At 37.5% G+C, this 14557-nt stretch overlaps 1 protein-coding gene across 3 annotated transcripts in view; it reads right to left on the reverse strand.

Annotated features, from left to right (window-relative positions):
• CNTN1 (contactin 1) overlaps positions 1 to 14557 on the reverse strand; it is a 303517-nt gene that overhangs the window by 21528 nt on the left and 267432 nt on the right. For all 3 annotated transcript variants that reach the window (XM_024575713.4, XM_053921617.2, XM_053921618.2), the window contains 2 exons: positions 12366 to 12478; positions 11446 to 11602 (listed from right to left, as the gene is read on the reverse strand). In XM_024575713.4, the coding sequence (XP_024431481.1) occupies positions 11446 to 11602; positions 12366 to 12478 (270 nt within the window). The remainder of the gene's footprint in view (positions 1 to 11445; positions 11603 to 12365; positions 12479 to 14557) is intronic.

Genomic DNA, 14557 nt, shown 5'->3' on the forward strand with positions numbered 1-14557 from the left:
CTGTTCCTTAAACATTTCTATTTCCTACTTAAATATTCTTTAACAGTAATAGTGCCAAATACGTTTTTTAAGAGTGAATGTGTGTTTACAGACTGTGAATCAGAGCTCTGTCCATTAATTTATTGACATAACCCTTGGTAACTTGTCCACTGTCATAAACCCTTGTTTTAATATCAGGATCCACGTTGATAACCATCTCTTGTTACTTCAATAAAAAATAATCCTGACTAAATTTTATGCTTTGAAGATGAATTTGTATCTTTCCTATAAATTTTCATCCCTCTCCTTATGCATTTTAATGAAGTTGTTCTTTGACCTAGTTTCTTCTTATTCCCTTACCTATATCCACATTTATTTACCTCGTTACTTAACTTTGAATATTGAAAAGAAATAAATAGTTTATTTCTGTTTCCTCACCAGTACATTCTTCATTTTCTGCTCAGAGGTTCACTTCTCAGCTAAGGCTTTCCATCCCCAGACCTGCAGTAAATCATGGTCACTGGGAGCAACCACAGAAATGCCATGTTAGTATTTCAAGGGTACACTTGTGACCTGATTCTGGGGAATATGGGAAAGATTTTCTCAGAGGCTTCTGGGAAAAAGTCATCATTTTAAACTAGAACTTCAAAGTCATAGGCCCCTTCTTCCTTGGACGGTACTGGGGCTGCATGCAATAAGTATGAGCCATGGACATGAACTATGGGGGGGAATGTGGGAGGGAGGGGGGTGGGCAGGATGTAGTGGAGTGGGGGGGGAATGGGACAACTGTAATAGCATAATCAATAAATATATTAAAAAAAAAATAATAATTCCCAGCACTGCTGCAGCCGTCTCGTAACTGCAGAAATGATGAGCTTAAGAAGGAAGCTGATTACGAGCCCTATCAAGTGAAGACAGGGGGAAAACGGGTCCTTGATCATATTTTTGAGACATTGATTTCATTAAGGCCTAAAAGCCGCCTATCTCTCAAGCAATTTTGAATTGAGGGTTTGCTACTGACAGCTGAAAATACTCCAATACATACAAACTCTCTGTGCACATATTTAAATTATTCTTTAACTAGAAGGAATGAATCCTTGTTTCCCCTGATCTCCTGCTATATTAGCCATGTAATTTGCCCCTTGGAGCAACACCAACAACCATCTGCCGTCTCCGTCTCTGCACTCAGGCTGGTCTGTGCTGCTGATAGTTACATAACTCTGCCACATGGTTCTCTGACAAGTTTGTCTGATCTCAGCTGGTTTCTCAGTTTCTCTAGATGATCAAAAAAAAAAAATCTGGCTCCACCTGGCTGTCATTTGGATAGACAGCATAAACCAGTATGTTAAAACCTGAACTCCTAACTTTTCTTTTCCAATCATCTATTTTTTAGTAGCTGATTCTGTTAAAGTTATCTAACAGAATTAAACAGTTTAGTAGATGATTCTGTCGGCCAATCTAAATTCTTTGAGTTATGTCAAATGCTTTTCCACACCCTTTATCAAATCATCAGAAAATATTATTGGGCCATCTTCCAAATAAATCCTAACTATAACTACTTCTTACTTTTTTTTTTTTTTTTTACTGTGACCACATTAGCCAAAGCTCCTGCTTTGACATTTTGGCTTTTAACTACCCTCCCTGTTTCCAGAGATTCACAGAGGTTTTTCCCACCATTCATAAGATTGCTACTTCCTTCTAAAGAATAACTATGATAAGATTTGTAAAATGTAAACCTGATCATGTCTACTTTCTACTTTAAAATGCTTCTCTGAATGCCTTCTCAACACAATTAGAGGAAACTTCAAAGTCCTTAGCCAGGACCTGAAAACCTTGTGGTTCAGGTCCCATCCACCTCTCCAGCCTCCTGGGTCCACTCTCCCCACAGCTTGCTCAGCCCCAGGCACACTGATCTCCTGCTATTTCCTGAACCTCTAAACATACTCCTAGCACAGGGCACTTGTTCCAGTAGGAATACTTTTCCGTTCAGATAAACAACATGGACCATTCCCTCACATCAGTGAGTTCTCTTCCCACTGTTCCCTCATTGGGGCAGGCTTCTCCAGCTGCTCTGATTGACAACGGAGGCCCTAGCTCCGCTTGTTCGCCACCCTCACCCACCTGCCTCCGCTTTACTGCTTTACTTTCTTCAGCTATCCTCACATATTGTCATTATCAGACACAATACTACCTATTGGGTAACAAACTTTGCCTCCCTTTTTTAGAATTTAAGATTATGAGATTTGCTTAAAGAAATAAGACTTTTACTCTGTTTTACGGAAGTTTTTGTCTTTATCAAGGACCTTGACATGGGCTGAATTCTGTCCCCTCAAAAATGTGTATGTTGAAGCCCTAACCACCAATACATTAGAATGAGTGTATTCAGAGATAGAGTCTTTAGTTAAGATGAGGTCATTGGGGTGGGCTTAATCCAACATGACTGGTGTTTTAACAGGAGGGGGGTGTTAGGACATAGACATAACCGGAGGAAAGATGATGTGAAGACACCTACAGAAGGTGGCCAGCTACAAGCCAAAGAGAGAGAGGCCTCAGAAAAAGCCAAACCTGCGGCGACTTGATCTCAGACTTCCAGCATCCGGAATTGTGAGAAAATAAATTTCAGTTGTTGAAACCATCCAGGCTGCAGTATGGCGGCCCCAGCAAACTAATCCAGACCTCTAAAATGCCAAATTCAGTACCTTTCTTTAGTCCCTAACCTTTTCAACCCCTTTTTAATTTTTACACTTTTGAAATAAAGGGTGAAAATTAGCATATTTAAAAATATAATTAAACAACAACAACCACCCACCTGTACACTTACCAGCTGTTACCACCCTGTATGCTTCTTCCTGGTTGCCCTCTTCCTCCTCCCTGCCCCAAGGAAACACTGTACTGAATTTTGTGTTAATCAATTCTGGGGGGAGAAGTTCTAATTATGCCATATATGTACCTTTTTAAACAATGCCTCATTATATTCTTTCATCTGAATAGTGATTAAAAAATAAAAATTATCAGATAGTATTTTTGCTTAATTAAAAAAAATTGTACAAATAGCAAAATGTTATTTAAAAATCTCTTGAATGATAAAACGTGGGCATTGCTGTTTGTGTAGCAATTTGGTATTGTCAAATATTTGCCAAGTCTTTGAAAGGTCTTCCCCTTTAACCCAGTAATTCCACTTCTAGGAGTCTTTACTTAAAAAAAAAATTGATATTCAAAAAATAAGGTCTACGAGGGGTGACCCAAAACAACTCAGAATCTATTTATAAACAAGTGCATTTGTTCTCACATGTTTAAACTTCAGTCACCTTCAAAGTGCTCTCTATTTGATGCAGTACATCTATTGAGACAGTTTTTCCACTGCTCAAACAGTTTTTGAACTTGTTAATTTCGATGCTTTTTAGTGCTTCTGCCATTTTTCATTTCACCTCTTCCACATTGGCAAAATGTTTCCTTTTGAGGATGTTATTTCATCCAGGGAAACAAAAAAAAAATGTCATTAGGGGCAAGATCAGGTGAATAAGGAGGGTGGGGCATGGGAGTCATACCATTTTGGGTCAAAAACTGCTGAACACTCAGTGTGGCATGGGCAGGTGTACTCATAAATCACCCATCATTCCATGGGCAAATGTGTTGAGTCTTCAAAAAAAATTCACTGAAGCCAAATGCAGCCTCTCACAACAACGCCAACTGGTGCACTGATACAGACAGGTTCCTAGAACACTCACCAAGCAGGGGCCCACCATCCAGAAGATAATTCTCTTTTTTTCTGGGTCTCCCTTTGTATATATAATGATGCCTGTTTTGATGTTATAACACTGAAAAAGTAAATATGGGAAGTAACTAAAAATAGTAGACATGTTGTTATATGTGAGCGTTGGTGATCAGGTGACATTAATCATTATTTTCAATATCTTAGGTAATTTCCCTTTTAGATATTTTCATGACATAGCCTCAATACAGCTTTCTTGTCTTATAAGTAAATGATGTTTCTAATATTATGAATTTCTATGTCATGGAGTCAATTTAGAAATTGAACCAATTTATTTTGTTTCTTTTATTTCATTTAATATCTCCTAAAGAAGCCATGTTTGGCTGGGTTCTTCTTATTAGTTTCAATGGTTGTCATGTACATCTCTTATTTTTGGAGATGTGCTGCATTTTCTTTTGGAATTTCAGCACCGTTCCTCCTACTCTCTGTGCTCTCCTATGTATCTCTGGGGTAAACATGGGAATGCCCCATTTCCTAGACTCTCTTGCCACTGAGAGGCACTAGGGGGAGATTGGAAGGTCATAGAAAAGCAGAAGCCACCGCTGCTCTGGCAGTGCTGGGCAGGACTATGGGCCTCAATAGGTGTCAAAGGTAAGGTGGGGCTTCTCCTGTGGATCCCCCACTTTGACACCACATGCAGATGGACCACCAGTGCAGGTCCTTTCAACTACAAGTGTTTTGCTTTTCTCAATACCTGCAGACATTCCCTCTCCTAGCTCTTATGAAACATTTTGTTTTTTAAGACACTAATTCAATACTTGATTAAAATATCCAGAGATGTTTCATCTTTCCTAAAAGATATATTGTCTTTTACTGGTAAGAGCAAGGAAGTGGCATTAAGCAATCTATGGATTGGTCCTCTGAGCTTGATCTCATTGAAAACTAGTTCAAGCACTGCAGAATTGATTAAAGATCTGTGATTATAGCTATTAAAGATCTGTTGATTGTAGCAGTTGGCAAGCTGCTTGCAAGTGGTGCATTCCTCCTCATTACAGACAGTGTTTAAACTGTGGCTCAGAGAACGTAAGCCATGGATGTCCTGTGGGAGCATCAAGCCTTGCAAAGGAGTTGCATGTAATGATGGAGACAATGCTCTCCAGCAAGTTTATGAGTCTTTTATTTTCCAATACTTTTATCAGGCACACTCATGGTTTTCACTTTTATAAGAAATATTCTAAAATGTTCATTTTTCCCTCTGAAAAGTACATAATGTCTCCATATACATCTTTTAATAATTTATCCTGGAAAGTGTCCTATAATTTGCTTTTCATCTCAGAGCAATAAAACCCTTAAATTATCCTATATATTGATGCTTTCTGAAGAGAATCCACTTGTTCTGATTGGGTCTCAGACTTGCTCACTTCTCATCAGCTCCATGGACTCCCCCTTTGTTCTACCTAATGTATTTTCTCCACTACAGCAAAAAAATGATCTTAAATCAGATTGCTTCACTCATCATCTCCTGAAAGCTCACCAGTGTTTGCCCACTGAACACAGGATAAAGTACAAACTTCTGACAAAAGCCTGTAAGGAAGGGGTGATGGAGAGAGTTAGAAAGGGAGCAGAATGTCTGAGATGGAATCGAGCCCAGGCCTTTGGCCCTGTTCATATCTGCACCTCATCCCACACCACTGCTCGTAGCGCTGGCCTCCTTTCAGCTTCGAGAACATGGCAGGCTCTTTCCTGCCATTGCCTGTACTTGGGACTCTCATCCCTACTTTTGTGGTAGGACTAGCTCCTTTCCTTTAAATTTCAGGCTAATAATCACATAAGTAGAGAAGCTTGACCCAATCACCCTATTCAAATGAGTTCTACCACGTTTATTCTGTATATTAGCCACTTATTTTTTTCTTACCACCTTAATAAACCTACATATAAATAAATTTTATTATTTGGTGCTAGTTCATTATTTTCCTGATATCCATGATAATGCAAGCTTCAGGGAGGGCTGGCCGATTACTGTAAACCATAACCTAGCAGAATGTCATCTTGTTGGTGGTCAGTTATCGCTTATTGAATGAATCAACTTCTCAGAGATGAAAAGTATTATGCAAATATGTAATTTTTAAGAGTAAGTTTTATTCATCAGAGGAAAGAAAGTATTTGCACATTATAGTTCCACAGACTAAGACTGTATTTTACAGACCAAAATTAAGTAAATCTAGGAAGATTATCTTAAATATTCCTTGCTATTCTTATAATCTACTCACTGAGAAATTTTCCAAACAAATTATTTCTTCGTGTAAGTAAATGAACACAAAATAATATGCTAAGACTGTTGTGTAACTTACTGGGAGCTAAAAGGAACTCTGAGGAAGATTCAGGAAAATCCAGGTTAGTTTAGATGCAGAGGTGCTACATGTGGCCTGACGAAGTGGTAAAATCTGCGTCTAGAGCTAGGGTGCAAAGCTGCTAAAAGATAAGACTCTGAGAATTCTCTGTATGCTCAACTCCTGGAGCAAACCTGAGTCATTTGGAGTCACATTAACAATAATCAGGGCAATGAGTCACCGCCCAAAGTCAAATTCAGAGATGCCCAAAATACTACTTTGTTCATATGAGGTCTGTCTGGAAAAGTCCAGCCATCATTAATATAATGAGAACGGTTTGCATGGCATCGATGTCCTGGCAGCCAAGGACAGTGGACTGGAATGTGCATGGGTGAACAATGATGACTTCACTGTACTAGTCAGTGGGGGCAGTAGATGCCATTGAGGGAGCATGTGTACTGTGTGGCTATCACCTTGAAAATGACTGAGCAAGTAAAGCGACAAATCTACATCAAATTTTGCATTACACTTGAATATTCCTCTGTAGAAACCATTTGGATGATTCAGAAGGCTGCAGCTATGGGCAACCGGTGATTGGCAGCTTCATCATGACAACACATTCAGTCATGAATCACATCTTGTGAAGAGTTTTTCTGGCAAAACATCAAATGACCCAGGTGACTCCAGCCCCCTACAGTCCAGATTTGGTGCCCTGTGACTTCTGGCTTTTCCCCAAACTAAAATCACCTTTGAAAGGGAAGAGATTTCAGACTGTCACTGAGATTCAGAAAAATATGATGGGGCAGCTGATGGTGATTGGGAGAACTGTGTGAGGTCCCAAGGTGCCTACTTTGAAGGGGACTGAGGCATCATCATCTTATGTATAATGTTTCTTGTATCTTGAATAAATATCTCCATTTTTCATATTTCATAGCTAGATACCTTCTGGACAGACCTCATATTCTTTCACTAAATAAATATTTTAACAAAGTTTCATGCAAAGATGAAAGATAGGGAAGACTCAATGTTGTCAAGATGTCAGTTCTTCCCAACCTGATCAATTCAACAAAATACCAATAAAAATCCCAGCAAATTTTTAATGTTATTTTGTATAATGATTCTAAAATTTGCATGGAGAGGCGAAAAACTCAGACTTGTCAACATAACTTTGAGGGAAAACAACAAAGTCAGAGGACTGACACTACCTGACTGCAAGACTTACCATAGAGAATAGTAGTCAAGGCAGTGTGGTGAGAGGAAAGAGAGATCAATGGAACAGAACAGAGAGCTCAGAAATACTCCCACATAAATATGGTCAACTGATCTTTGACAAAGGAACAAAGGCAATACAGTGGAGCAAAACTAATCTAAAAGGACATCCACATGAAAAAAGTGAATCTAAACAAAAACTCTGTTCTTTACAAAAAATACCTCAAAATGGATCACAGACCTACATATGAAATGCGAAATTATGAATCTCCTAAAGATAACATAGGAGAAAACCTAGGTGACTATGGGAGAGGTGATGACTTTTTGGATACAACCCCAAGTCACAGTACATGGAGGGAACATTTGAAAATTTGATAATTAAAAAAAAATTTAATAAACTCCTGATCCAGAAATGATAATTTGAGAGAAATGGTTTTGAATGGAAAGTCATAATTCAGTGTTAATGAGAGGACTATGTATATAGGGTTGTGCAAAAGTAAGTTTACAGTTGTTCATGTAGAATATAATAATTAATAAATAATAATACAAGAAAAACTCTTATGCTTTGTGTACTCACAACTGTAACCCTACTTTGCCTCACCTTGTATGTTAGAGTTAACTTTAAATGTAAACTTTAAAGTTAACTTTAAATGTATTCATTAGCCTAGAAATACATAGGCTGGATTAATCCACTTGAACCCTGGAATTAATCCCACAGAAAATACGGTAAAGGAAAATAAAATATTTGGTTATTTCAAAAATGGTTGGAGAGATAGCATTTCCTTAGTGATATTGGATTGTGCCATAATCACAAAGATAACATTTTTAATTTATGATGGCGGACTTACAAGAATTGCCTTTATCTGTTATATAATATACCATTTCAAATATTTATGTTACTAGTTAATTTATTCATGGTAATCAGTTTCTTCCCAAATGATGAAAGACATTTACAAATTTTCAGCTGTAGGGATCGCTGAATTATACAGCACCCTGCCATTAAAGGAGCAGGTACCCAAGACTGCCATGTCTCTCTCTCTATATATAGTGTCTTAGAAGCTCCAAACAATATTGGTTTTTAAAAATGCTTACAGAGCAGATATTTGCAAAATTGATGATGCTAATATGGCATTTTAATCTAATAACACAAGAATTAATTGTAAACATCCCAACTAGCCCCTTGTTCCTTTTATACTGTGCATCGTAGGCACTGGTCAGAGGACATGTGAGTAATGGAGTTACACATCTAAAGATTCCACCTAAAACACTGTTTTCTAGCCCTTCCTCTTCAGCTAGTGGATTGAAGAAGACAAAGTGAAAACACAAAATGTGTTTTTCATCAGTGCTCAAGTCAGTGGCTTTGGTTATATAGTTTAACTTAATAGCTTGGAGTTACCAAAAATAGTAGGTTAAATGTTTAGATTGCATCATCTGTGGTAACATCAGGATAAATTACAGATTTATTAGAAGACATGAAGTCAACCAAATGAATATATAGGAACTTTAAATCAAATGGAAAAGATGTCTTGTTCTTGTAGAACCTCCCCTAGACTTTACCACTGCCCTCTGTTCAAGCCAGACCATCCTCATTTTTCATCATTCTATGATAACAATCCTGTAATTCATCTCCTCACATCTTACTCCCCTACACATACATTTTCCACAGTCACCGAAATGACTTTTAAGTGCAAATATCTGATCATGTTATTTTTACCTTGAAGGTTTCTAATGACTACTTCTTGTTCTTCAGAGGAAGTCCAGACTCTAAAATGTCCTTTAAATGCACTTATTTGCCTAAAATATCTGTACTGTGTTTAAAACTAAAAGGAAATGTAAAAGCTCAAGAAATGCACATTCATACATCAATAATAAAATAGATGCTTCTCTGTGGATATTCATTTATGGCCAAGGACCGCTGTCAATCTTTATTCTAAAATTTATAGTGAATGTGTAATAAGTCAAATTAGCTAATTAAAATTAATTTTCAAAGCATTGTAGCTATCTTCATATTATTCTTACTTTAGCTCACAATGGTGCATAAACACAAAAGATTGTTAAGAGAAAAAATAGAACTAATTACAGAGAGCATACATGTGATGAAACATTTGCAGTGGTACATTTGCCTCGATGTGGACCATAAACATCTGATAGGGAATAACTTACTAAGACAGCAGATAATGGTGTTCCGGGCAGAGAGGTGCAGTTACAGATTGCCATGCCCAACACATTTTCTATAGTATCTCTAACACGAAGTCTTAATCTTTGTTAGAATAACCTCGGGGGTTAGCCTATGGCATAATACAAATCATGGGCCTGATGGGAAGTATATCCACATTCTAGACATCTAAACTATAGTTTAAGTTGTCCAAATAATTTTTAACTAAATTTTACTCTACAAAAATCATGAGTTTAATCAGTAACTGCTTGTTAGAAACCCTGTTCTGTGCCAGCTAATACCCTAGATGCTGGGGATCCGAAGGCTGAACAAAGAAAAAAAAACAACCTTGCTCTTACGTCTCATGGAACTTACTTTCAGGTAATAACATCTTACATTCAAGACAATCACCAATATAAATTAATGAATAAGATCATTTTCAATAGTTATAAATATTACAAAGAAAATAAAACAATGATGTGATATGACAAAAAAATTAGAGCAGGGGGCAATCTGACATTGAAGGCCACATAATTCTTCCCTGAGAAGATGACATTAAGCACAAACAACAACGACAGGAATGAAGGTGCCATGCCAAGATGCAGAGATCCCAGACAGCAGCCAGAGCAAGCACAGATGCTTCAAGGTAGGAATAACGTTGGTATGTTTGAGAAGAGAAAGAAAGTTAATGGAGCGAGGGAGAAATCAGTTACTGAGGTGAGGGAGTATGACAGGGCCAGTACAGAGGACACTCTAGGCCACAGTAAGAAATTTGTTTTATTCTATAGGATGTCTTTCTAAGAGGAGAGTTATATGATTTGACTCCCTCTGGCTGCTGCATAGAGAATGGACTAGAGGAAGCCAAAATTGAAAGCCCAGAAACATTTTTGAATTGCAGTAGGGCCTGCAGGGACGATTGCCATCTGGGCTTGAAGGATGTGGAAATATGTAAATGGTAGCACATGTAAGTGTGTGAACTGTGCCTAAGTTCTGTAGGCAATCAATGAATATTTCTTAAATGAATGAAGGAACAGCATAGCTCAAATGAACATTAACCTAGCAACATATTATATTCCTGGCTACACCATTTAGGCATGAAAATGGAAACAAGGAAAAATTTGAAGTCTTTTAAATTTCCTAGAAAATCTAAAATTTCCATTTGTATTTACATGCTTCTCTCACTATAAATAATGTAAACAATTTGCAAATAAATCCAAATTTAAATTTAAAAATTCTAGAATGGTATTAATCACCAAATATCTGACATTTCCTACTGTTAATTCTATAGTTTCTCTATGTAGTTATGGTTAGACTAAAAGCTGTGGCATTTCATTAGAAGATATTTTATTAGTTTAATATACAAATATTCATTACTTATATATAAATCACTAACTTCTTTCTAAGGCAATTATTCCCTTCTCTGATTTAGTACCTTCTAGTATTTCAGTCTATTATAAAATTTTCAAATCAACATAAATTTTAATTTTGTGTAATTAAACTAACTATATTATCTGTCCAGGAGGAGAAAATAATTAAACAAATAATAGAGTTCTACAAACCCCCCAAAAGGAAGAAATCTCTGCCTCAAATATTTATTTGGAATTATCCAAAGCTGTGAGAAATAACTAGATTTTGCACAGAAAGAATGGACATGCTGAGATAGAGTGGGAGATGGGAGAGGAACCATTATTTACTGTCTTTCTATTTTACTACTATTGTAATATGTGTAAGACAAAAAAAGGTGGGTTAGAAGAGTATTAATAGTAGTCCAGTGAATTTCCTTTTGATAAAGAAAAGTATAGATATTATTATCTAATGGTCTGGTATTATATCTCATTTTAATGCATTATGGTATTTTAATTATACTTTGACATCCAGAAAATAATCAGCAAGTATATGGTATGTTGCCAATTTTCATTTGTGACTCATGAAGGAAGCAACGCCAAGCTTTGGGGCATTGATATTACTGTGACAATCAGCTCTACCTTTCCTCTTAGGAATCAAGATGGCCTGGAACCCTACAAGTCCCAGCTGAAATGTGTTTTAAACGACTGGCTTACCTGAAATCTTGACTTGAGACACCACTCCATCTCCTCCATCACTGTGTGCGCGAACTTCTACAACATACTCTCCATCCCTGGGGATTGGGACCTCTATGGAATGTTTATGAGTCGAATACAGTTTGCCATCGTGCTGGCCATCAGGTCGATAGAGCACCTTGAAAAACCCCAAAGGTGTGCACTCAGTACAGTGGTGGTCGCGAGCCAGGGCCCTGACACTGAAACTGAAACATTCCTACACTCTTACCCATTAAATAGGCCCTAGGGTTGCTATGTGTAATAAGTGCTGGAAAATTAATGTTATTCTTCATTCATAAAAATAAATTTCACCTATATTTTAAGGTTGTCCAAGAGGACGTGCCTTAAGCATCTGAATTTTATCTTTTGAGATGACCTAAAATAGAGGGGAAAATGTAGTTTTAAAAAAATAAGTAGTATAAGATGAGGGCTCTTTCAATACATTGAAGTAGTTTAAAAAATTGCCTCACAATTAAAACTTTTTCACATTGTTCCTAAAATTAAGCACACATTGAAATATGTGATAAGATGTGTATTCGTTTGTAGAAGGCAATTCAATACTTCAAAGAGTTCGCTGTGTGATAGGCAACCCTTATCTCGATCACGCTCAAACAAAAATGGATTCTTTCTGTCTCTGTTCTTCAGGAACTGATTATTCTAACAACTGTATACTTTAAAGTAGTTATTCTATCTCGCTCACTTGTCATGGCATTTTGTTAGACTTCACTGAAGATGTTGTCTCATTTCAAAATTTATCATGGCACTGTGTTATCTGATTCAGTTCTATGGCTAGAATAAGAAAACTGAATGGTTTTTGCCAAAATAGCAAAAAGTCCAAACATCAGTTACTCTTTGTAAGAGTGCAGCTTCTATAAGGAATACTCCTGTAAACTTTTATCTACCTTATATCCTGTCACTGTAGATTCATTTGATAGTGCGACCACATGATCCCAGGTAATGATGTAGCGTGACCCAGACCTTACGGAACTGATGATCCTTGGCGGTTGGCTCGGGGCTGTGAAAAGTAATAACATGTTATTGACCATCCCCACATCCAACTTCAGTTCTTCAAGCTGCACTTTTTGATGAGTACTTATATATGCCAGGCACTTTACCTCCATGGGTGTGTTTCATGCACCCATGGCCCTATGAGGTAGGTAACATAACTTTTACTATCCTCTCATCATCCTTCACTTGGGGTTCTTTTTGAACCAGTCTTATGAAACTGTTGTTTCCAAGGTTCTCAATTACTTCCACTTGGCCCAAAGTCCCATTTTTATTCTTTTCAAATTTAACATTTGTGAAGCATTTCACAGAATTGACCTCTTAATTCCTTTTTGAATCTCATTCTTTTCTTAAATTCATGATGTTTTAACACCTGTTCCTGCCTCTTACCTCTCTGGCTGTTTGAGCTCAGTACCATGCTTTGCTGGCTCCACGTTCTCTGCTCAATTTTTACATGTTGGAATGGCTTAGGACTTGATCCTGAGCACCTTTCTCTCTTCTGTGAACCTTCCCTACATCTTGCATCTGGGCCCGTAGCTTTAAGTACTGATAGTTGTATCTCAAGGTCTAATCTTTTTCATAACCTCTAAACATATGTGTGTGATTGCCAATCTCTATTCGAATGTCTAAGAGTCTTTTCAAATGTAATAAAATTAAGTTGGGGCATTTGTGATGTACCCCCAAAATGTGCCTCTCTATGAGACTTTCACAATCAAACCTCCGGTGTCTCAAACAAAAATCTATTATTCAGTTTTTAATTTGGTTCATTGCCAACATCCAAATAGCAGCAAGTTGTCAATGCTGCCTGCAGAACATTTTCCACTTCTCTCTACTAATACCACTATTTATTTCCTCAACTACTGAAACAGCCTCCTAATTGGCTATTCTGCTTACACTCTTATTCACTACTACCCACTGTCCATCTAGAATCCAGAATGTTTATTTTTAAACCCAAATTAGCTAGTACTCTCTGCCTTAAAAAGCTTCTAGTGGCTTCTTATACTTAGGAAGAACTCAAACTCCTTATTACGACCTACAAGGCCATTCATATTTTGATGCCAGTACATTCCCCTCCTCATCTCAGAACCTATGTCCTGGCCCCACTGGCCTTTCTACACCTCAAACATACCAAGCTCTTCCCACCTAAAGGCTCTGCACTAGTTATTTTCTCTTCCTGAAACAATCCCCACCTTCCCCCACCCCCAGTTGTCACACAGTGGGTTCTTCTCATTACTCATATCCTAGTGCAAACAGTGTCTTCTCAAAGAGACCGTTCCTGACCACCCAGATGGAATTTGGCTCTTGCCGAAGGCACTTTCAATTTCATTATCTATTTATTCATTTATTGTCCTGTTATTTGATGTATTCATATTTATTGGCCAGGGATTTAGCTTTATTTTTGTATTGCTTTGTTTTGTTTCTCTCTCCTTCCATTCAGTTGTAATCCGTGAGCAAAGAATATCAGACTAGTTTGATGTCTTCTGTATCCTCAGCACCTTGAACAGTGCTGGGCACTCAGCGTAGTTTTGATACATGAGTAAATGGGGAAAGAATGATGCAATAAATGCTCCTTTCACAAATTAGGAAACTGAGGTTTAAAGAGGTGAAGCAATTTGTCTATTGTTACACAATTCTGTAAGTGGCAGAAACAGATGTGAAATCCATGTGTGATATCAGAGTCTGGCTCTTACCACCATGTTCTGTTAGAAGTTTCTTTTTATCCCAAGTAAACTGCATAAATTTTTTAACCCTAATGGTAATCACATCCTCAAAATATTGCAAAATTCCCTAGAGTCCTGAATATAAATTCTCCTCTTTAATACAACATATTCCACTTGGTTCAAGAAAGAGATATAAAAATAAAGCCAGAGAGAGGAGAATGAACAGAAATCTGAGCAGGTGTGTGGTTTTGTTATATGGACAATGAGAGCACGTGGCGATCAGGGAGTAATGTGGCACTACAACATTTGCACTGTGCAATGGTGGACGTGTGTAAATCAAAGCACAGAAAAAGTAAGCAGCCTTGGCTGGTCTGGCTCAATGGATCGAGTGCCAGCCTGCGAACCACAGGGTCGCCAGTTTGATTCCC

The sequence above is a fragment of the Desmodus rotundus genome, chromosome 3, assembly GCF_022682495.2.
Source record: "Desmodus rotundus isolate HL8 chromosome 3, HLdesRot8A.1, whole genome shotgun sequence".
In the NCBI taxonomy this organism is placed as follows: domain Eukaryota; kingdom Metazoa; phylum Chordata; class Mammalia; order Chiroptera; family Phyllostomidae; genus Desmodus; species Desmodus rotundus.